This window comes from Cricetulus griseus, chromosome 6, assembly GCF_003668045.3.
Source record: "Cricetulus griseus strain 17A/GY chromosome 6, alternate assembly CriGri-PICRH-1.0, whole genome shotgun sequence".
In the NCBI taxonomy this organism is placed as follows: Eukaryota; Metazoa; Chordata; class Mammalia; order Rodentia; family Cricetidae; genus Cricetulus; species Cricetulus griseus.
The window spans coordinates 32,128,670-32,152,338 of record NC_048599.1 but is presented as its reverse complement, the minus strand read 5'-3'; the positions used below and the strand labels follow the sequence as shown (position 1 = coordinate 32,152,338).

Sequence of the window (23,669 nt, the reverse complement as noted above, 5' to 3'; positions counted from 1 at the left end):
AGAAGGAGGAGAAGGAGGAGGAAGAGGAGGAGGAGGAGGAGGAGGAGGAGGAGGAGGAGGAGAAGAAGAAGAAGAAGAAGAAGAAGAAGAAGAAGAAGAAGAAGAAGAAGAAGAAGACCTTTTTCACAACTGAATTTGCATGATTATTGTCTCAGAAATAATGAGGAATGAGAACTCTTAGAATGCAGCCTCCATAAAAAATCAAAAATCAAAACCTAAGCCATTGTATGATGCAAGACCATGAGGTAAGCAAGTCCCATAGCTTTGACTCCACTCTCTGCCTCTCACAGGGTTGTTTTCCTGCCTTTTAAAGAAACAATGCCAGCTTGTGTCGATTGAACAACTCTACTGGACACAATTCAAAAAACAACACACGGTTTACCACATTTAATATTCTCAACAGCTCCGAGAGAGGAGGGCACGGTTACTGACACCATTTTATAAATGACAGATTTGAGACACAGCAAAAGATAAGCATTCTGCCCAAGGCACACAGTTTGTAAGAGCAGGCAACTGTTTACCACATCAATGATGCGCCTGAATCAAAATTCTCAACCTCTGTTCAACCACTCCTCAAGGACATGGTGTAAGTACTTGGAGAAAGGAGATGTTCTCTATGGCTTCACCACTGAGGTGCCCCAGGAATGAATGGAGTCTATGTTTCTACAAAGACTCATGGATAATTGAACACAATGAGAAGTGCAACATTCTCCACCCGTGCCTTCTCACCCCATAAACATGAACACGTAGCTATCAAATTAAATGGCGTTTATTATGCAAAAACCCTTTAGTTTTAACCTGCCTGTGAGTGCACTGTCATAAGAGAAGCCTAGAGTGTCTCTTTGTTTCCACCCCTTGTAGTTAGGAGTACTTGTTGAACCCTGATGAGAAGTACATCCAAGTGGCAAGCAATTATGAAATCTACCAAATGATTTTTGAGGGGAATCTTGGCATTGTAAGATCAATTCATGTGTGTTGTCAACACCTACAACCTGCCACTCATAAACCCAGAGCTGCAGACCTGTCCCTGACTGGTGCATAAAGTCACAGTCCAGCTCCTCAAGGAGCAAAGTGTACAAGGATTTGACACTTGAGGTCTAGCTCCTCAGGGGGCTCCTACAGAGACACAGTCCTGGAGAACTCAGGGAAGCTGTTTAAGGATTTAATTGTAGGTAGACAAGGCCTATGAGAGTCTATCTATCTCATTAAGCAATGTCTCTAACATTTCATTTTCCTGTTACTCCTCTCATATTTTGTCTTTGGCTATTATTTAGCTTTCTGAGGTATTTAGTAGTTGTTGGTTTTTCTGATTTGAAACAAAATGAGGAGGTTTATTCATTGATGTTTTTATTTGTTTACTTATATTGCCAGGATTGAAACCAGGGCTTCATACATGACTTCTCTGTTCTTTTATTGGACCACCAATATCTTATCGTCTCAATGTCTCCAAGCAAAATGCTCTTAGCAATCCCATACCTTTGCATATGAGTCAAGATTCATTGGAGAAGCAGAACTAACAGGAGATACGTTGGGAGGTGGGATTGGCCTATGAGACTGGAGGTGTAATCAGTCTTATCTCCTAAGTCCTTTAACTGTTTATAGATCAGACCCATCCAGGTATGTAGATGCTGTGGTTTAGATATGATTTCAGTGTATCCCCCAAGTGTTCACATGCTGGAAGCTAAGTCTTCATTATGGTCTTGGTCTTGAAGTGGTACCACATCTATCCATTTCTCAGATGGCACTTACTGCAGAGTGATTACTTAGTCACTGTGGATGCTCCTTTATTGACAGTTCTTGTGGGACCTTGAGCTATTCTCCTAAGAGTGTGCTGATACTAAAACTGCCTAGACCCTGATGCTCTCTCTGGCTTCCTCGGTCGCCATGTGATCTCTGTCATAGCTGCTTCACCAATTCTACTGTCACCTGATATTAGGCCCTGGTCAGAGACCAAACCAAGAGGACATTTGACCTTGGTCTTACAGCCTTCCAAAGTACAAACTAATAAACCTCTTTCATTTATAGAGTACCCAGCCTCAAATACTTTGTTATGGCATAGAAAATGCATTAACAGAGGGCCATCTGCTTTATTCAAAGTCTCCTGATTAAATATTAAACCTATCTAAGAAAATAACTTCATAGCAACATCAAGACTTGTGATTGATCAAATTAGCCCCAAGGCCTAGCTGGATTAGCACATAAACTTAATTATCACGCCTCCCTTCTGGACCCCATTGCCTTTCACTAAGGATATCTCACTTTCTTGTTCCTACTTTCCCACTTTCTGGCATCATGTGTCCTCTCTTTCTACCATGTTTATTTATTTCTCCACTTGATGTCTAGATCTGCACTGTCCAACACAAAAGCTACTAGCTATATGTCAAGTTATATATTGATCCTTACAATTTCAATTCCTCAGTTGTACTAGCCACCTTGACTTGTGGAATATACATATGTGGCTAGTGGCTAGCACATGGCATAGAGTTAAAATTTCCACCATTGCATAAAGTTCCATGGGCCAGAGTTGCTTTAGATAGTTCTTCACTATATATAGTGAAGACTTAGACTCTTTTTTATTATGCAATATAGTCTGGCTTTAAATTCAAGATCATTCTATTCCCACTTTGGAGTACAGGAACTATAGGCACATACATCACATTGCTCACACTAACTGTTAATCTTTCTGTTCTAGGTTTGTAGTCTCCTTACCATCTAGATACAGAAATACTCATTAAGAATTTTATGGAAAAAATAATTTAATGCATTTGTGTACAAGTCAGAATATATAATCTAGCTGCTAAAACAAACAACCCCAAAATACCAATGGTGCACAGAACAAGGGTTCACTTTTCCTGTGTTTCCATAGTCATTCACTCTTCTTTTAAGGTCTAAAGGTACTCCACTGGATACTCTGCATCTGGCCAGCTAACAGATAAAAACTGTGAAGACTGTGCCACTGTTTTGGAGTCAAGCCACGAAGTTGTACATCATTGAGGCCTTGTTTCATTAACCAAACTTGGTCCTAAAGACTCACTTAACAGCTAGAAAGGATGCTGTTTTTCTGAGTGCCATGGGTGGGGGGAGGGTAAAGAGGAGGGTGACTAAAATAGAATGTGGAGCATAAAGTATAATATCATAACATATAGAAAGCATATTCTATGTAAATGCATCTTATTTACCAACAGTAGTCATGTCCACATAAGAAAAACTCTGGGTGACAGTGTATGTTTTATACATCTCAAATGCTGTTGTTTGGGTATGGTTTGAGTGTGTCATCCAGGGTTTCATTACCAAAATTTAATGTCTGTTGTGAGGTATTAACATATGGCGTTTAAAAGAAGGGCCTGGGGGAAATGATTAGTTTTAAAATCATTAAGATGGGGAAAACTCTATGTGAATTCAAGGCAGAGACTGGGATACAGTGTCTCCAAACTGGAGAATACCAAAGATTGTCTCCAACCCGCCAGAATCTAGATGAGACATGGGGATTTTTCTTGCCAAAGAAAGGAACCAACCTTGCAGAGAATTCCATCTTGAACTTCTGGGTTCTAGGACATGACTCAATGTATCCTATTACTTTAGCCATTTGTATTCTTCTGTAGCAGCGCTAGTGAATTTACACATTACCCAAACCAGTTACTGAATTAGCTATATAAGATATTTAAAAATAGAGGAGGGGGCTGAGGAGACGGTTAAAAGAGCTGGTTACTCTTGCAGAGGACCTCAGCTCTGTTCCAAGCACCCATAAACTCACAATTGCCTGAAACTCCAGCTTCAAGGGAATCCCACACCCTCTTCTGGGTTCTGAGGAACCCCTCCCCCAATACACAAGCTTGTGTGAACGAGTGCGCACGCGCACACACAGGTATGTGTACATGTGGAAACTTAGTGGTAGAACATTTACCTAACATGCTCAAGGACTCAATCAAAGGGAATGAAACACATGATGTTTATCTTTTAAAAGGTAATATTATAATTTCAACATATTTCCAAAAGCCATGTCATCATTTCATTCGATTGCTTTAGTTAACAGATACAACAGTTTCATGTAGCTTATCCAAAGACCCATATGAATGCTGGGCTGAGACTCACTGGCTTCCAGTGCTGTTGGCTTACTGGGGGCACATATTTTGAACTAAAATTATATAGATTATATGACTATTTTTTTCTTCATCTTTAAAATGAGACCAAAGTTGAAAGTGATAGAATAAATCTGTAATTCTAGTACTTAGGAGGCAGAGGCAGGATGATTGTCATGAGTTCCAGGCCGGTATGGTCTACATTGTGTTTTGTAGGCCATCAGGGTTACATAACAAGACCCTTTCTTTAAAAACGTGTAAATATTCTTTCCATTTGCTATGTGTTACTGTTGATAAGAGTCTCTCTACCTAGAAATATTTTATGTCATTAATGTGTCAACCATAGCCTGAGCATTTTAATTATTTTGAATGTTTATTGCTTAATATATTTACTTTTAGAATCTTCTAAACTGACCTGATAAAAATTGAGATGCAACCTGGTTGTGGTGGTGTGCACTCAGGATGTAGAGACAGGTGGATCTCTAAGTTTGAGGCCAGCCTGGTCTACAGACATGGTTCTTGGAAACCATGCCTGAAAAAAACAAAAAAGGGGGTGGGGACAGGGATGCTAAATGGCTGATTACTCTGAGCTATTTTCTGAATGCAATTATAAAATTGTTGTCTTGGAAGAATGTGCAGGCCTAAATAAAATGTCTTAAAAATGAAAAGTGTAAGTGTTACAGTGCTGAGGGGAAAGGTATCCTGGCAGTCAAGAGGAAAAGAAAACCACAAACAAACAACAAACAAAACATGACAAACCTCACACAAGTGATTTTTTGGGAAAGACAGAAGAGGATGGCTGCCTCTGTTCAGGAAAGAAACTACAAAGAACTGAGCAGGAGACAAGTTTTATGTAGGATTTCTTGGGGGCCATGAGCTTTCCAGTGTGGCCTGGGGTTGGTGGGATTTTGTGGTCTGATCTTGTGCTTTTCTTTTTCTGTGGGGTGGAGTTCTGCTGCCCTTGTCTCAAGGGGCTGGAAATGGCCCATTTGGACAATAGAGTAGTTGCGGGGGGGGGCACTCATGTGCTTTGAGGGCTTATAAAAGGTATTTATTTTTGACAGAATTGTAGTAAGGCTATATGTGTATACTTTCCTCATTGCTGTGACCAAATACTGTACCTCAAGAGGGATTTGTTCTGGTTCCTGGGTTAAGATGGAACAGTCCACCATGGTAAGAAAGGGATGCCAGAGTTCATGACAGCAAAAGTGTGCAGCTGCAACTCCTCACATCTGGGTAGAGTCAGGAAACAAGGAACAGAGAATTCTGACATTTGTCTTGTTTTCTGTTTCTATGAAGTTAGGTGCTGCAAACGGTGGGATGCTGCAGGTCACGTTTAGGATCTTTCTTTCCCTTCAGTTAAATCTCTTGGGAAATATCCCCATCCCAGAGATGCGTCTCCTAGGTAATTCCAAATCTAATCAAGTTGACAACAAAGATTAATCATCACACACTAACATTAGTAAAATAAATGTCAGCACACAAGTATGAACCAACTTGATATAATGAGTTGATAGAGCAGCCAAGTATAAGTCACATACATGCTAACCTAACCACTGGGCAGTAGGGTCCTGCACTAGCTCCCAAAATCACAGGACTGTTGTGGTCCTTCTTTGGTCACTTCACATGAAGAAAGGAGGCCCCAGAGTCAAGCACATGCCCATGGGGGTGCACCAGTGCACACCTCCTAGGACACAGTCCCAGGTACCAAGAACCTTAGTATTTCCTGCTCAAAGGGTCCCAAACTGCTTTGGGAGACCTCTTTCCTGGGCCGTTTTTTTACAAAGAGCCAACACTAGTGTTTTGCTTTAGGCCAAAAGGAGGCTGAGATAGGCTTGTGGATGCAGATGGGATTTGTTGAATAGAGAGAAGGTAGAGCACATACAGCCCTACTGTGAGCGAGGCATCTTATCATGCAGCTCTGAGCCTGTGATGGGAAATCTGGGGGGTGGATTAGGAAGGGAGTCAGAGAACTGAATTCCACGCTGTATGTCCACATTCTTATAAAGGTATGGAGGTGAAGACAGGAGGAAAGACCATATTTAACTATAGCCTGTTATCCTGATGCGTGACATTTTAATTAAATGAATCGTGTGTGTGTGTGTGTGTGTGTGTGTGTGTGTGTGTGTGTGTGTGTGTGTGTGTGTGTGTGTGTAGGTGTGTTAGAGCATACAAGTGGAGGTCAGAGGACAACCTTGGGAAATCAAATCAAATTCAGCTTGTCATACCTTCGAAACAGCTTGCAGTGCTGCCTTCCTGGCCCACATCTTTGTTTTTCTAAGGCAGGGTCTATAAGGCCTGTCTGGAATTAGAAATCCCCCTGCCTCAACCACTGAATGCTAGGATTACATGGATATATTGCCCAGTGCAGTTTAATCTGTACCTTTCAACATCTAGGAAGACACCATGGGGAAGAAAGACTAAGTAAAATCATAATCTTACGTGCTGACCTTTGAGCATCTCATTGCTTTCCCTAATGACCAATTTAGTATTTTAAGTCGGAGTGTGACAGACATGCGCAGTGCATAGTGAGCATGATATGTCAAGGGATGAAACATGGACAATTGCTTCCAGAAACACCTGGCACCCGTTATGCCTTGGTTTTCAATTGAGTTTTGGTCTTTGGGTATTCAGGAATGGTTTACTGTTGAAGACTTTTTTACACACAGCCCCATCCCCATTCAGATACTGTGCCACCCCCCATGGAGTCCTGACTCACTATTAAAGAGGCTTTGGTTTAAGGGACACTTTGCATATAAGTGAAACTACTCACTTGAGAAAAGAAACCTAAAAAAAGTGTAGAATCAGGAACCACACAGTGACTCCATATATGTGTATATAACATTTTTATTTTCCCCTTCCAAATGGATTTTAGAATACAGTTGTCTTTCTTCAGGAGGCCTTTTGCCATGTTGATGGAGGAAATGATAAAAACTGACACTATGTTCTGGGCCTTTATAACCACTAATTCGTTTTAAATGATCTAAGGTTAAGTTAATCTTGGTGTCACAGACTGCCTAATCCACTCTGGGGTGCCTTGGCTTTTCCATGGTCACAGCTGAGCAGTGGGAGAGAGGATTTATCCTGGCATTCTGGTTCCAGGCCTTGTTGGAGAAGATTGTCTGCTGAAGTAAATTGTCTGATTCACAAGTAACTAGTTAGAAACCAAATCTTTCTCTCCTGAAAAGGTTGGTGGCAATTGGAGCCATTACGTTCCAAGGAAAGCACCGGATTGCGTACATCTGCTGAGTATTTGGAGTTCTTATTTTTTTTTTCCTTCTGCCTTTTTGTTTTGCTTTTTAAGTGCTGATAACACAACAACCCTGCATAGTGTCTCACTGCAAATTCTAAGAAGAAAAGAGGCAGGGAAAGGGGTGGGAAGCAAGAAACTGCATCTGATAAAATGAATGCAGTTGGGACGGATTCTATAGCAGGAGCAGGGAGGAGAAAAGCAAATGTAGCAGAGAGGAGGTGACACAGCTCTCTTGGCTCTTGTAGCCAGTAGCCTTGGCTCTTGGCACCAGTAGCCTAGCTACCAGGGTTCGCGGCTTTGCCTGGCTCTCAACCTCCGCTCCGCCCCCACCCCACCCCCCGGCATTTTGCCCCGCCTCCTCGGCGCCGCCTCCCGCCCGCCCTCTTCAGGCCGCCTGGCTCCTTGTTTACCCGCGGTGCATGTCGGGGCGGTCTCCTTTGGCAACACAGGCCCTCGCGCTGCCCTGTGGCGATGCCGCGAGGGCGCGGTGGCGGTGGCGTGCGCCACGACCCCACCGCGTCCGCGCCCTTGGCGAGCCCCAGCTACTACGAAAGGGTGGGCCAGCTCCAGCAGGCGCTGCGGGACAGGTACGGCCGCGGGACGGGGCGGGAAGTCAGCTGCGCCACTGAGAGCTTCGGGTACCCTGTCTGGTGTTCCTCCCTCTTCCCCGCCAATGGTTCACCAGGCCCGGGACCCGCCTGCGAACCACCGCTAGCTCCGGATGGGGTTGGAGCACAAAGTTCACCACAAATGACCCAGTGTTTGAGTTAGGTGCAGCGAGAGACTAATCTCCCATGGCAAGTAAAGCCGGGTCCCTCAGGCTGAGGATGCTACCGAAGTGAGAGTGGGAGTTCTTTTGCCTGCCAGTCTCCATCAAGCCATGTGAATTTCTCTAGTCCTCTTCTACACGGCCCCTCCTCATTCTCTCTTCAAATTGTCATCCTAGTGTGACACTCACACTGCATCAATGGTGACAGGTCCAGGAACGCAGGCTGGAGTGTGGTGGCGTGTGTGTGTGTGTGTGTGTGTGTGTGTGTGTGTGTGTGTGTGTGTGTGTGTGTTAAAACCCATGCCTTGTCAAAATGCTGGCATCATTTGGAGGTGTCTGGGGCTGCCTAAATTTCTAGTGAAGGGATGCAATTTTCAAGTTCAGCTTTGAGGCTTGGGATTGCCTTTGATTAAGACATGAAAGATGAGAACCATTGGAAACAGCTAGATCTAAGAATGCATAAACAGAGAAAATTATAAAGCAATTGACTATACATAACCACATGAGAGATAAGTTGTTGGAACATTTATTTCGCTGCCAAATTAATTGGGCTTAGAAATCTCATTAGTTGACAAGAAAGGAAATAGATTTTTGGATCTCTTGATAAACAAAACATTTAATGAGTGTTAAAGTTACAGAATCATCCAGATGGAACAGAGGAGCTGTAACAATTCTAAGATGATAACAGTAATTGCAGGTGAGGTAAAGTAAGTGATTTTTCAAAGTAGCTACATCTTATGCTAGACTTAATTTTTGTCAGTTATTTGTAAACTATCTACAGCAGGCCTTAACTGTCCTTTCCATGTTTTATCTTCTTTCTACATCCTGTTTTCTTTCTGACACATTCCTGTTCACCTACCCTAGAGATCTCTTAACTCTCTCACTTAAAAAAAATTAACTAGTAATGGGTATGCTTGTGGTAGTGTGTGCTGAAGAGGCAGAAATACGAGGACCACAGGTTCAAGGCTGGCCTAGGCTATAGAATGAGTTCCAGGTCAGACAGGGCAACACAGTGATACCCTGCCTTTAAAAAATGTGTATCATTCCCCACAGAGCCTTTCTTTTCCAAACACTTTCCTAATGTTTGTACCTTCAGCTTACTGCACTCTCTGGGAGAGCACAGGTGACTTTTTTACTTTTTTTTTTTTTTTTTGCCTACATTGAGAATTCTGGGAGGGAAATGATACCCAGAAGACCCTTTGGTTTATAGTATAGTATGTGTGAGATGTTTTGTAAAATATTTGAATTTCTGAGTGGAATCTAAGAGTTAATTAGCTACTGTCTAGATGTTATGAATGCCTTATGTGGAACCCAGTGGCCTCATATTGTCACTAAATAATGATCTTTTTCTAGTCATCCAGGGTGATATTAAATGTCTGCACATAGCGGATAATTAAAAACCAAGACTTACTGTTTTAGTTCCTTTAGCTCATTGTTGTAGTTGAAGAGTGATATAGTTACCTTGGATCTTTACTTATCTGTGTTTCATAGCCAAAGATCTGGTCTTAAAATATTACTGATTTAAATGACAGTCCTTTTGAACTAAGTTACTGGTGAGTTATTTTTGCCTCCTATGCTAGGAACACCTGGCTGTTTATGGTCCTTATGGTACAATAACTGTGTAGTGATTATCCACTTTATGTTTAGCACTTTTTGCTTTAATTATTAAGCAAGGTAAGGTTGTTGAAATTACATAAGAAATTGGAGTCACATTTTATGGCCTGTTCATGGTCCTGCATTTGAAGATTTGTTTTACTTTTTAAGTCAGTATAAATCTGTTGCTGTGTGTGATCATTTTTCATTTTAAGAATCTGTAAGTAACTCTAATTAATGCATGCTACACACAAGATAGAGAAGCAAGTAACTTTGGAGAGAACACTACAGTAAGATTGTGGGATCATGAGTTCTAGTTGTGCAGGTCCTGAGACCTTGAAAAGGGGTCATCTCGCCTTTTTGAACCTTGGTTCTTCATCCAAACGAGGGAACTAGATTAATATGTAAAATAAGGACTCACTTTAAAAACAACACACAACAACAAAAAAACAAACAAAAAACTAGATTAGTGGGCTTTTAAATTTTAAAGCTGGGCTGCTGAAGTGGATCAGCAGGTTAAGGTGCCTGCTACCAAACTTGATGACCTGAGTTTGACCCCCCTACAAGGTGGGAGGAGAGAAATGACTCCTGAAAGTTGTCGTCTGACTGTCACACATGAATCACACACACACACACACACACACACACACACACACACACACACACACACACACTAACATTTTTAAAATTAAAAGCCAGTCTCAATATAGGGAACACTGTCTCCTGAAAGTTCATGGTCATCTCAAATACTGCAATTTGGATAGCAATCAGAAATGCTTTATCAATTTGGAAGCTTTGGAGAAGCTGGAGATTAACAGCAACAATAAACACAGTTCACCCTTTCTCAACCCTTTTAGAGGCAGTCATTGAAATGTTAGCTGATCTGATAGCTGGGTTTTCCTTTGAAACTGCCATATTTTGAACCCCAGTCATCATCTCTGTATTCACACATAGGTGTAATTTTATAGCTTGAATGTTTTTCTCTGTGTATGTAGTGCTTTCTGTGCATTGTCGTGAAAGTCAATAATTGAATCTAAAAGAGTCTAATGGAGTGACATGTTGCAGTGTGTATAGTGCCCACAAGTGTGGTAGAAACATATAAGTGGAACCGACGCTTAACAATTATTGTATATAAAAACATCCTTTGAAAGGTCCATTAACCAGCCCCAGTTATTTTCAGTGGTGATATTGATTCAGGGTAACATATCATAATGGTCCAGAAATTGACACTGAGATATTAGTTAAGTAGAGCTGAGGGTGATGGAAAATTGTAGTATTGAGGCACAGACAGAATAAGTGCCTTATAATGCAGAACCCCCAGCCTTGTAAGAACAGCCCGGCTGTGAAAGCCCAGATGAGGGTGCAAGTGACTGAAGCATGGGCTATGTAAGCATCTCAGGTTTGATGTGTAGACATTACACAGTGATCCTACCAATAAGCCTTCCCTCTGACTTTCATTGAGGTCAATATCCAGTTTTTAAGCCTTATGTTTAAAACTCATACAAAGGATTACTGTTCAGAGATGCAGCAGCATGAAGGAGGGAGTTAGAAGAGGAATCATTGACATGATCAGCACCATTTTTTTTTTTTGCATGGGATAGAGAACCACAATGTGTCTGACTGTGGTTGCTAAGATATGAAGTGTTTGGAGAGAAGAAGCTTGATTAGCAGAGGGAACTGAGAACAAAGATTTTTAAAAAAGAACTTGCAATTTTCGAGGTGATGGACCTTCAAAGAAATGGTGGCCCCTTTTCACTAGATACTGCAGATTCATTTTTTAAAATTATCTTAAAATAAAGTCAGGCTTATAACAAAGTTGCAAACATGAGACAAAGACCTCCCGTATTTTCTTCACACACATTCTCCTGAAGTTCCAATATTGTATCTTGGTTTTCTCTTCCCATACACCTATTTAAAATCAGTGCTCTTCTATGAAATATTTGAAACTGTAGGTGTGATAGCCCAGCACCACTAAAACCTTCAATGTACTTGGAAAAAAAAAAAGATAAGAATGTTCTTTTATATAGCCATAGTACTATTCTCACCGTTATCTGTCAGCCTTGCTGTGTCAGTCCACACACTCATGCCAGACACCAGTTGTCCCAATAGTGTCCCTTTTTCTTTCTGGTTCTTTTTGGTCTAGGGTCATTGCATTTTGTGTGCCATATCTCTTCTGTCTTCTTGGAACGAATTTTTTTGTTCTGTACCTGTTGGTCATCTTCCTAAAAATTTCTTAAGTTTTCTAGATGGTAAGCCCCAAGCTGGGTCCTTTAGATGATTCCTCATGGTCAGACTTCAACCATGGAGTCTTGGCCTTAATACCATGGAGGCACAGCATCCTAGATGTACTTAAAGATCTGTCTGTCCTTGTAATTTAAGCACAACTTCCCTGTACCATCTAGTCATTCATTTTTCATGAGTCAAGCACCCAACTGGTTATGAAATCTTTGAAAACTTAATAATTATGCTCTCAATACATATTTCTAATGTGGAAATAAATATATGACGTCCTTTCCACATTTATTCTGAGTTCAGTCTTCCTTTGTTTGTTTTCTGAGACAAGGTTCCATGTGTCTCTGGCTGGCCTCAAACATTTTCCCTTTCTTTGAGAATCTTTGTCAGTTTTTGTTTTTTAGCTAGGTTTCCACTATGTAGTCCAGGCTGGCCTCAATGTCCCAGTCCTCTTGCCACAGCCTCTTAAGTCCTGGGTCTACAGGCATGCACGACAGTATTCCACTCATGTTGAAAATCTTGAATTTTTGCTTCATATTGGTGTACCCCTTGTTTCTTCTACTTCCTTGGTGACAGGTCTTTGTTTCAGCCACCCATGACATTTTCTCCTATGGTGATATATTATTTATGATTTATTAAAGCTTGCCTGAGGATTCAGAAAACAAAGTCAGTATCAAGCTATAAAGATCAGGCAGTGGTGATGCAAACCTTTAATCCCTGCAGCCAGAAGCTAGGAGGTAGTGGTACACACATTTAATCCTAGGTCTCAGAATTAAGAGGTAGACAGATCTATGTGAGTCCAAGGCCACCCAGATCTACACAAGATTGATCCAGTCCTAAAGAGAAACAGCTCACACAAAGATGATCTCAGCACCTGGGATCACACACCTTTAATCCCAGCACTAGAGGGATATAAAAGATAGGAGCAGGGACTTCAGTAGTCAGTATCAGACATTCATTCTCCAGCCACATTGTGGATAGGAGGGATTCATTCTCCAGCCACATTGAGGATAGGAAGATATTGAAGTCTCAGGATTCTCCAGCCACGCTGAAGAGAGGTTATAGTCTGAGGTTTGGTGGAGCCAGGATCACCTTTCATTCTGAGGTAGAGTAAGGTCTAGTGACCAGCTGCTTTGCTTTTCTGTTCTTCAGCATGAAGCCTTGAACCCCAATATCTGTTTCTGGGTTTTTATTTATCAAGCAACAATTGGCACCCCACATGGGGCACAAACCCATGACCCTGAGATTAAGAGTCTCATGCTCTACTATGGGTCTTTTATTTATCGTGCAACATTCTCTCATTTTTTAAAAAATAGATTGATAGAACAGTCTCACAAAGGTGTGACTTCAAAGGACATCATGATCTAAGTACATTAGCTTAACTTATATAATACAGTGACTTTTTTTTATATTACAGTGAACAGAAGAGATTGGACCTGGAAGACAAGCTTTATGAATACAATAAGTCTGATAAGTGCAGGTAAGAGATAACAGTGAGATTGTCCAGCTTGTTTACAGCTGTTAGTCAAAATTTAATGCCTACAACATATGGTGGTGGCACATGCCTATCTCAGCACTTTGGAGGCAGAAGCTGGCAGATCTCTGTGTCTCTGTGAGTTTGAAGCCAACCTGATCTACATAGTGAGTTCCAGGCCATCTAGGACTACATAAACAAAACAAAACACACACACACACACACACACACACACACACACACACAAAATGTCCCTACTATTATGTCATAGTTTTACAGTTGGAATATTTTTTAAATTTTTTTATTAGTTCAAATTAAGAACAAGCTTGCTTCACATCCCTTATCCCTCTCCCTCCCCTCACTCCACCCCAAACCCCATCCATCCTCCACTCCCCAGCCAGGCTGGGGCCCTCGATGGGGGCTCCCCAAAGTCCACCTCATCCTGGGCCGGGCCTAGGCCCTCCCCCATGTGTCCAGGCTGAGAGTACATCCCTTCACGTGGGATGGGCTCCCAAAGTCCCTTCTTACACCAGGGAAAAATACTAATCCACTACCAGGGGGCCCCTAGAGTGTGGAAGCCTTCTAATTGACATCCATGTTCAGGGGTCTGGATCAGTCCTGTACTGGCCTCCCAGAGAGCAGTCTGGGGGTCCATGTGCTCCCCCTTTTCAGGCCAGCTGTTTCTGTGGGCTTCACCAGCCTGGTACCAACCCCTTTGATCTTCATTCCCCCCTCTCTGCAAGTTCCAGAGTTCAGTTCAGTGTATATCTGTGTGTGTCTGACTCTGCTTCCATCAGCCACTGGATGAGGACTCTAGGATGGCATAAAAAGTAGTCATCAGTCTCATTATAGGGGAAGGACATTAGGTTATCCTCTCCACCATTCTCTAGATTGTCAGTTCGTGTCATCCTTGTAGGTCTCAGGAAATCTCCCTAGTGCCAGATCTCTTCTCCGATCTCTAATGGCTCCATATAATATGGTATCTCTCATCTTGCTCTACTCTATTCTTCCCCCAACTCAGTATTTCTGCTTCTCCATTTCCTCCTCTCCTCTCCTCTTTTCCTCCTCTCATTCTGGCTGCTCCCTCTCCCCTACCCTCATGCTCCCAATTAGCTCAGGAGTTCCTGCCCCTTCCCATTCCTGGGGTCCATGAATTTTTCCCTTAGAGTCCTTCTTGTTTCCTAGTTTCTTTGATGAAGAAGATTGTAGGCTAGTAATCCTTTGCTCTATGTCTAAAATTCATACATGAGTGAGTACATACCATGTTTGTCTTTTTGTGACTGGGTTACCGCACTCAGGGTGGTTTCTTCTAGTTCCATCCATTTGCCTGTGAATTTCAAGATTCCATTGTTTTTTTCTGCTGAGTAGTACTCCATTGTGTAAATGTACCACATTTTCTCTATTCATTCTTCAGTTGAGGGGCATCTAGGTTGCTTCCAGGTTCTGGCTATTACAAACAATGCTGCTATGAACATGGTTGAACATATGTCCTTGTATAGACATTCATTATTTGGATAAATACCCAAGAGAGGAATTGCTGGATCTTGAGGTAGACTGATTTCCATTTTTCTGAGCAGCTGCCATACTGATTTCCAAAGTGGTCTTACAAGTTTGCACTCCCACCAGCAATGGAGGAGTGTTCCTTTTTCTCCACATCCTCTCCAGCATAGATTGTCATTGGTGTTTTTGATTTTAGCCCTTCTGACTGGTGTAAGATGGTATCTTAGAGTTGTTTTGAGTTGCATTTCTCTGATGGCCAAGGGTTTTGAGCACTTTCTTAAGTGTCTTTCATCCATTTCAGATTCCTCTGTTGAGAATTCTCTATTTAGTTCTGCACCCCACTTTTTAATCTCATTATATGGTGTTTTAGTAGCTAGCTTTTTAAGTTCACTGTATATTTTGGAAATCAGCCCTCTGTCAGATGTGGGGTTGATGAAGATCTTTTCCCATTCTGTGGGCTGTCGTTTTGTCTTACTGACTGTGTCATTTGTCTTACAGAAGCTTCTCAGTTTCAGGAGGTCCCATTGATTAATTGCAGATCTCAATGTCTGTGTTACTGGTGTAATGTTCAGGAAGCTGTCTCCTGTGCCAATTCATTCAAGGGTGTCTCCCACTTTCTCTTCTAGAAGATTCAGTGTGGCTGGATTTATGGTGAAATCTTTGATCCATTTGCACTTAAGTTTTGTGCATGGTGACAGGTATAGATGTATCTGCAATCTTCTGCATGTCCAAATCCAGTTGTGCCAGCACCATTTGTTGAAGATACTATCTTTCTTCCATTTTATAGATTTAGCATCTTTGTCAAAAATAAGGTGTTCATAGGTGTGTGGGTTAATATCAGGGTTTTCAATTCGATTCCATTTGTCTGTCTATTTTTGTGCCAATACCAAGCTGTTTTCAGAACTATGGCTCTATAATAAAGCTTGAAGTCAGGGATGGTGATGCCTCCAGAAGATCCTTTATTGTACAGAGTTGTTTTGGCTATCCTGGGTTTTTTGTTTTTCCATATAAAGGTGAGTATTGTTCTTTCAAGATCTGTGAAGAACTGTGTTGGGATTTTGATGGGGATTTTGTTGAATCTGTAGATTACTTTTGGCAAGATTGTCATTTTTACTATATTGATTCTACCTATCCAAGAGCATGGGAGATCTTTCCATTTTCTAGTATCTTCTTTAATTTCTTTCTTTAAAGTCTCAAAGTTCTTACTGTACAGGTCTTTCACTTTTTTGGTTAGTGTTACCCCAGATATTTATGTTGCTTGTGGATATTGTGAAGGGTGATGTTTCCCTGATTTCGTTCTCATTGCATTTATCATCTGTATATAGTAGGGCTACTGATTTTTTTTTTTTGAGTTAATTTTGTAGCCTGCTACTTTGCTGAAGGTGTTCATCAGCTGCAGGAGTTCCTTGGTAGAGTTTATTGGATCACTTATGTAAACTATCATATCATCTGCAAATAGTGAAAGTTTGACTTCTTCCTTTCCAATTTGTTTCCCTTTGATCTCCTTTTCTTGTCTTATTGCTCTAGCTAGAACTTCAAGTACAATATTGCAGAAATATGGAGAGAGTGGACAGCCTTGTCTTGTTCCTGATTTTAGAGGAATCGCTTTGAGTTTCTCTCCATTTAGTTTGATGTTGGCTATTGGTTTGGTGTATATTGCGTTTATCATGTTTAGATATGTTCCTGTTATTCCTGTTCTCTCCAAGATCTTTATCATGAAGGGATGTTGGATTTTGTCAAAGGCTTTTTCAGCATCTAGTGAGATGATCATGTGGTTTTTCTTTTTCAGTTTGTTTATATGGTGGATTACATTGATGGATTTTCGTATGTTGAACCATCCTTGCATCCCTGGGATGAAGCCTACTTGATCATGGTGGATGATTTTTCTGATGTGTTCTTGGATTTGATTCGCCAATATTTTGTTGAGTATTTTTGCATCTATGTTCATGAGGGATATTGGTCTGTAGTTCTCTTTTTTAATTGTATCTTTGTGTGGCATGAGTATCAAAGTGATTGTAGCCTCGTAAAAAAGAGTTTGGCAATGTCCCTTCTGCTTCTATTGTGTGGAACAATTTGAGGCATACTGGTATTAGCTCTTGTTTGAATTTTTGGTAGAATTCTGCAGTGAAGACATCTTGCCCTGGGCTTTTTTTGGTTGGGAGGCTTTTGATGACTGCTTCTCTTTCATTAAGGGTTATAGGTCAATTTAAACTGCTTATCTGTTCTTGGTTTAATTTTGGTAAGTGATATCTATCCAGAAAATTGTCCATTTCCTTTAGATTTTCAAATTTTGTGGAGTACAGGTTTCAAAGTACGACCTGATGATTCTCTGTATTTCCTTAGTGTCTGTTGTTATATCCCCTTTTTCAAGTTTCTGATTTCTGATTTTGTTAATTAGTGTGCTCTCTCTCTGCCTTTTGGTTAGTTTGGATAGAGGTTTGCCTATTTTGTTGATCTTCTCAAAGAACCAACTCTTTGTTTCATTGATTCTTTGTAATGTTTTCCTAGTTTCTACTTTATTGATTTCAGCCCTCAGTTTGATTATTTCCTGGCATCTACTCCTCAGTGGTGAGTTTGCTTCTATGTTTTCTAAAGCTTTCATTTGTTCTGTCAATTCTCTAGTGTGACTTTTTTCCTGTTTCTTCATGTGGGCACTTAGTGCTATGGGCTTTCCTCTTAGCACTGCTTTCAGTGTTGTATCTACATTCTCATTAAATTCTAGGAAGTCTTTAATTTCTTCCTCAACCCAGGAATGGTGCAATTGGGTGTTATTCAATTTCCACTAGTATGTAGGTTTTCTGCAATTTGTATTACTGTTGAATTCTACTTTAAAGCATAGTGATCTGATAAGATACAGTGGATTATTTCAATTCTTTTGTATCTGTGGAGGTTTGCTTTGTTGCCAACTATGTGGTCAATTTTAGAGAAGGTTCCATGTGGTGCTGAGAAGAAGGTATATTCTTTTAGGTTTGGATGGAATGTTCGATAGATATCTGTTAAACCCAGTTGGGTCATAACTTCTGTTAGATCCTTTGTTTCTTTGTTAAGTTTCTGTCTGGTGGTCCTGTCTAGTGGTGAAAGTGGAGTGTTGAAATCTCCTACTACAAGTGTGTGTGATTTTGTGTGTGGTTTGAGCTTTAGTAATGTTTCTTTTACAAATGTGGCTGCCTTTGTATTTGGGGCATAGATGTTCAGGATTGAGACTTCATCTTGATGGACTTTTCCTGTGATGAATATGAAATGCCCTTCTTCATCTCTATTGATTGATTTTAGTTTGAAGTCTAATTTGTTAGATATTAGGATTGCTATACCAGCTTGTTTCTTGGGCCCATTTGATTGGAAAATCTTTTTCCAACCCTTTACTCTGAGGTAATGCCTGTCTTTGAAGTTGAGGTGTGTTTCTTGTATATAGCAGAAGGATGGATTCTGTCTTCGTATCCATTCTGTTAAGCCTGTATCTTTTTATGGGCAGGTTAAGACTATTGACATTGAGAGATATTAATGCCCATTGATTGTTGGTTCTTGTTTGGTTTTGATTTATTGTTGGTGGTGTCATTGTGTGTGTATTTTGCCCTCCTGTTTCTTTTCATGTTTGGTAAAAGTGGATTATCAATAGATAATGTTTTTATGAGTATAGTTATCTTTGTTGGGTTGGAGTTTCCTTCCAGAACTTTCTGTAGTGCTGGATTTGTGGATATGTATTGTTTAAGTCTGGTTTTGTCATGGAATAGATTGTTTTCTCCATCTATAGTGATTGAAAGCTTTGCTGGGTACAGTAGTCTGGGTTGGCATCCATGCTTCCTTAGTGTTTGCAGGATATCTATCCAGGACCTTCTGACTTTCAAAGTTTCCATTGAGAAGTCGGGAGTGATTCTGATAGGTCTGCCTTTACATGTTACTTGGCCTTTTTCCTTTGCTGCTCTTACTATTTTCTCCTTATTCTGTAGGTTTGGTGTTTTGATTATTATGTGTCGAGGGGACTTCTTTTTGTGGCCCAGTCTGTTTGGTGTTCTGTAAGCTTCTTGTACTTTCATAGGCATATCCTTCTGTAGGTTGGGGAAGTTTTCTTCTATGATTTTGTTGAATATATTTTCTGTACCTTTGATCTGTATTTTTCCACCTCCTTCTATACCTATTATTCTTAGGTTTGTCCTTTTCACAGTGTCCCATATTTCTTGGATATTTTGTGTTAGGGATTTGTTGGACTTGAGATTTTCTTTGGTGGATGACTGTATATCCTCTAGCGAGTCTTCAATAACTGAGATTCTCTCTTCCATCTCTTGAATTCTATTGGTTATACTCACATCTTTAGTTCCTGATCGTTTTTCCAGCCTTTCTATTTCCAGAATCCCCTTGTTCTGTGTTTTCTTTATTGTGTCTGTTTCAGCTTTCATGCCTTGAACTGTTTCGAGTGCTTCCTTCACTTGTTTGGTTGTTTTTTTCTTGTCTTTCTTTAGATTCTTTAAGAGATTTGTTTACTTCTTGAATTTTTTGGTTTGTCTTTCTCTCCATTTCATGTAATTTTCTGCATGTTTTTTTTGCTTCTATTTCTTTAAGGGATTTTCTTGTTTCCTCTTTAAAGGTCTCTATCATCTGTCTAAGATAATTTTTGATGTCCATCTCTTCTTCATGCTCTGTGGTGGGCTTTTCAGATCTTTCTGGTGTGGAGTCCCTAGAATCTGGTTGTGTCATATTGGTCTTTCTGTTGTTGAGTGTGTTCTTACTCTGTCTTCTTCCCATCCCTTCTTCCAGCAAGTGCAGGTGGGGTCTCTCCCTCTTTCCGGTGGCAGGTGGAGGGCTCAGCCTTTGGTGGCTGCCAGATGGCAGAGGGCTGTGGGTGTACAAAGATGAGGTGTGTCTGGACTCAGGGTGGGCCTTCCCAGTCTGGGTAGGTCCACTCTTGTGGGGGGCGGTTTCAGGCAGAAGTGAGCAGGAGTTGATGGGGGATGTTGAGGGTGCAAAATAGCACCCAGACTCACCTGAGGCTCAGGCCCCTGCCGCAGGACAGAGGGAGGAGTGTGACAGGGGTGAGGTGTGTCCAGATTCTAGTTGGAATATTTTATCATTCTTTTATTTTTAATGCATAATAACTTGAAGTAAATGTCATTGTTTTATGTATTTTAAATAAACTTTTTTTTCATTATTTAGTTTTTGTGTTAGTTCAGGAATATGGTTTTGCTTAAATAAGACAGTGTAGTCTTTTTGTTTCTTATTTAAACATATTTAGCTTCTTTCGTGGTTAAGGCATGTAATTGTTACAGCTGACCTGCTAGTTTTTATCCATATTTTAACCCTTACCTGAAAAATTGTTGCCCCAGAGAGGGCTTCCTTGCAGGTTCAGTTAGGGTAGGTTGTTCTGAAAAGTTCCTTACTTTCCTCATAGTATTTAGCACGCAGTAATTATCTGCTTGTTTTTCTGTTGACTATAGATAGACAATTTTCATACTTGTACTGCTGAAAAGATGAATGAGTGCTTGGGTGGGTGGATGATCTACATGACCAGCTTTGAAAGTTAACATCAAGAATGAGCACTAGGATTTGAGTGGGGAAGGCATGGCTACTAAGCAGCTTTATTAAGTCTCTAGATAAGAGTATGTTTTGTCAAAAATGCAGATATGGGCAGTAAAAACAGTGGTAAATTGTTTTATTCAGAAGGAAAAATGAAGACAGCCAATCAGAGTTAAAGCACAGTATCATTAGCATGATACTCTTCTGGGCTGGTGAGATGGCTCAGTGCAGAAGTCCTGGCCAGGCAAGCCTGAGTACTTACGTTCAGAATCCACATAAAGCCAGACATGGTGGTGCAGGTCTGAAATCCCACACTGAGATAGTAGGCAGAGGCCAGAGCTCCCCATTTGTGAACCAGCTAGTCTGGAATATGTGGTGGTGAACAACAAGTGATCCTGTCTCAAATGAGGTAGAAAGTGAGGTTTGACACCTGAGGTTGTCCTCTGACTTACACTGGAGCACACATTCATGCAGAAACACTTCCCAGCACTACCCCAGACATGGGAGGGGGGTGGGATTTCTGAAAACTTGTTGACCTAGAGTTAGAGGCTTAATATCTGATGTTGATTAATTTTGGAGATTTCTAGCATCTTCAAAATATTTCACTAATATGTTGTAATGTCTAATACATTTTTACATTATTGAAATGATGGCTTTTACATTTTAAATTTTCTTAATTTTATGGACTGTAGTTTGTAGTTTGATTCTGCTTTTATATGAGCAATTAATATAAAAATTGCCTGTCATATAAAAACTGGGTTTGTATGCATCTGAATATGACTAACGAGACACTGCTCTTGAAACCATATTTCAGTTTAAGAAATAAATCTAGAGCAGGGTGTGGTGGTACACTCCATCAGTCTGGAGTCAGAGGCAGGTGGATCTCTTTGAGGCCAGCCTGGTCTATAGAGCAAATTCCAGGATAGCCAGGGATACACAGAAAAACCAAAACCAAAACCAAAAAAAAGAGTAAGAAATCCATGTAGCTGGGCAAGGTGTGGTCAGGCAAGGTGCTGCACACTTGTAATATCCACACTGGGAAAGCCAAGGAAAGAGGACTGCATCCTAGGCTGTATACTGAGCCCTGTCTCAACAGCATAATCATCTTTACTATGTTATCAAGAGGTACTGCTGTGTTTCTCAGGGGACGTATATCATGCTGTATACCTATGTGATACCATAATAATCTTCTTTCTCTAAAACTATATGCATTCTGTCCCTCCTTTAGTAAAATTTCTTAGATTTTTTATTGTCTTAATAACACTTTTGGTTCTTTTGTTTGTTTTGTTTTGTTTTTGAGACAGTTTCTCTGTGGCTTTGGAAACTATCCTAGAACTAGCTCTCGTAGACCAGGCTGGTCTCGAACTCACAGAGATCCGCCTGCCTCTGCCTCCCAAGTGCTGGGATTAAAGGTGTGTGCATCACCGCCCAGCCTAGTAACACTTTTGTTAAAAAAAATTAAGTTTGTTAAATTTGAGTTACATTTTAAAGATCTACTTTTTTTTCTTAAGAGCTAAGTTGAAATGTGCAAAACTAAAGAAATACCTGAAAGAAGTATGTGAATCTGAAAGAAGGGCTCATGTCCGAAACCAAGGATATTTAAAGAAGTTCCAGTGTGTCCAGACTTATGTTGAACACTTGACCACAAATACAGAGAAGCTTCAAAAACTGAAGGTAAGATCTTGTTTTCTACAGTGTATTTTGAAAAGCTTTCCCAGACCAGTGGCAGCCATATTCAGTTGTCTGAATAGGGTTATTTGTTGGTAGAAAGTGTGAATTTAAGCATCAGGAAGGTTCCTTTAGAAGCTGATTCCCTCTTTAAGTCTTTTTTGTTTTGTTTTGTTTTTTGGTCTGGGCTGTTCTACTGGTTAAGAGTCCATTAGAGATGGGGATCACTAAAGAGTACTCCTTGGGAGTTCACCTTCATGCTCCTAGCCTCTGTGGTACAGTGACTGCTGTTCAAGACTCCCTTTTATTTTGGCACCTTAGTCCCTTCTAGTGTATGCCTACAGGATGCTCTGAAACTTATGTCAGCATTGGAGGCCAGAAGCTTGTCTTTTTTCCTTGCTATTTGCAATGTCAGGGGTTGTTGCCCAGGTTAACCCAACAGAATACTGGTTATAGGAAAAGCTGATTTCAGTGCGTTTTTTTTTTTTCTTGTGCTCTAGTAGTTTCTCTAGCCTAATTTTATTGCAAAAAATTTCAAATATACAGAAAATGAAAGGAATTATTTTAATGGACACATATTCTCCCCTAGGTGTAACAGTTATTACTATTTTGCAGTATTTGCTTTGTATGTGCATGTGGGCTTTTCTTTCTGAGCAATCCTGGTTATACCATGATACTTCTCTGCTAAGCTCTTGAGCATGAACTTATATAATTATACTCTTATCTAATTATACTCTTGTTATCATCCTTAAAACTAAGTAAACAATCCACAGTATCATTTAATATTCAGCCCATATTCAAATCTTTTTGATCTCTTAAAAAGTATCTTCTATTTCTAGACATGAACCCACTAGAGTTTACATGTTATTTGAGATCTATATTATCATTGTGACCTTTAAAGTCTATTTTAATCTAATTTCAAATATTTTTTGATGGCATTGGCTATTTTGATGAAGGCAGCCAATTGCTAGTCACTTGAAGTTTGAGTTTTGGTTTCCTTATCCAGAGTCTGCCCTCACCTCCTACCCTATCCCCTTTGAACTGGAAATGTGTCTTGGACTAGCATTGTCTGGCAGAACTTCATGCAGTCCTGAGAATGCTGTCTATGCAGTGTTCTTTGATACAGCATTGACTAGTCAGCCTGACTTTGGAGCCATAACGATGTGGCTTGACACTAATGCTGCAGTTCTAGTTGATTTTGGTTCATAGTCATAGGTGAATCATGCTGCCGAGTGTCTAGTGTCCAATAGAGGAGTCCCTGGTGTCAAGTGGTCCCACTTGAGTGAGGCAATCTCTGAGCTCTTGGTTAATATGATAATCTCTAGAGACCTGTTTCCCCCTAGAATGTAGTAAATAGTCTGTGGGGTGATGGCTTGGCATCACTGGGGATCTGTAGATGAGCCTTCCTGAGGGAGTTATCATAATGGAGGTTGTCCAGACTGTCAATTTTCAGTTATATCTTCGATTAACTGACTTTCTTCTGTAGCAAAGAGGAATTTCCTCCTTGCCACCTCCTTCTTTCTCAATAGCATGATGAACATGGGTTTTTATTTAATTAGCATATTATCAATAGATAGTTTTGTTTCTATTTTC

General features: G+C 40.5%; 1 protein-coding gene across 2 annotated transcripts in view; it reads left to right on the top strand.

Moving 5' to 3' along the window:
- Positions 1 to 7,749: 7,749 nt before the first annotated feature.
- Kiz (kizuna centrosomal protein) overlaps positions 7,750 to 23,669 on the top strand; it is a 106,831-nt gene continuing 90,911 nt past the window's right edge. For both annotated transcript variants that reach the window (XM_027421590.2, XM_027421589.2), the window contains exons 1-3: positions 7,750 to 7,919; positions 13,344 to 13,406; positions 21,920 to 22,082. In XM_027421590.2, the coding sequence (XP_027277391.1) occupies positions 7,804 to 7,919; positions 13,344 to 13,406; positions 21,920 to 22,082 (342 nt within the window). In that variant the 5' untranslated portion in view covers positions 7,750 to 7,803. The remainder of the gene's footprint in view (positions 7,920 to 13,343; positions 13,407 to 21,919; positions 22,083 to 23,669) is intronic.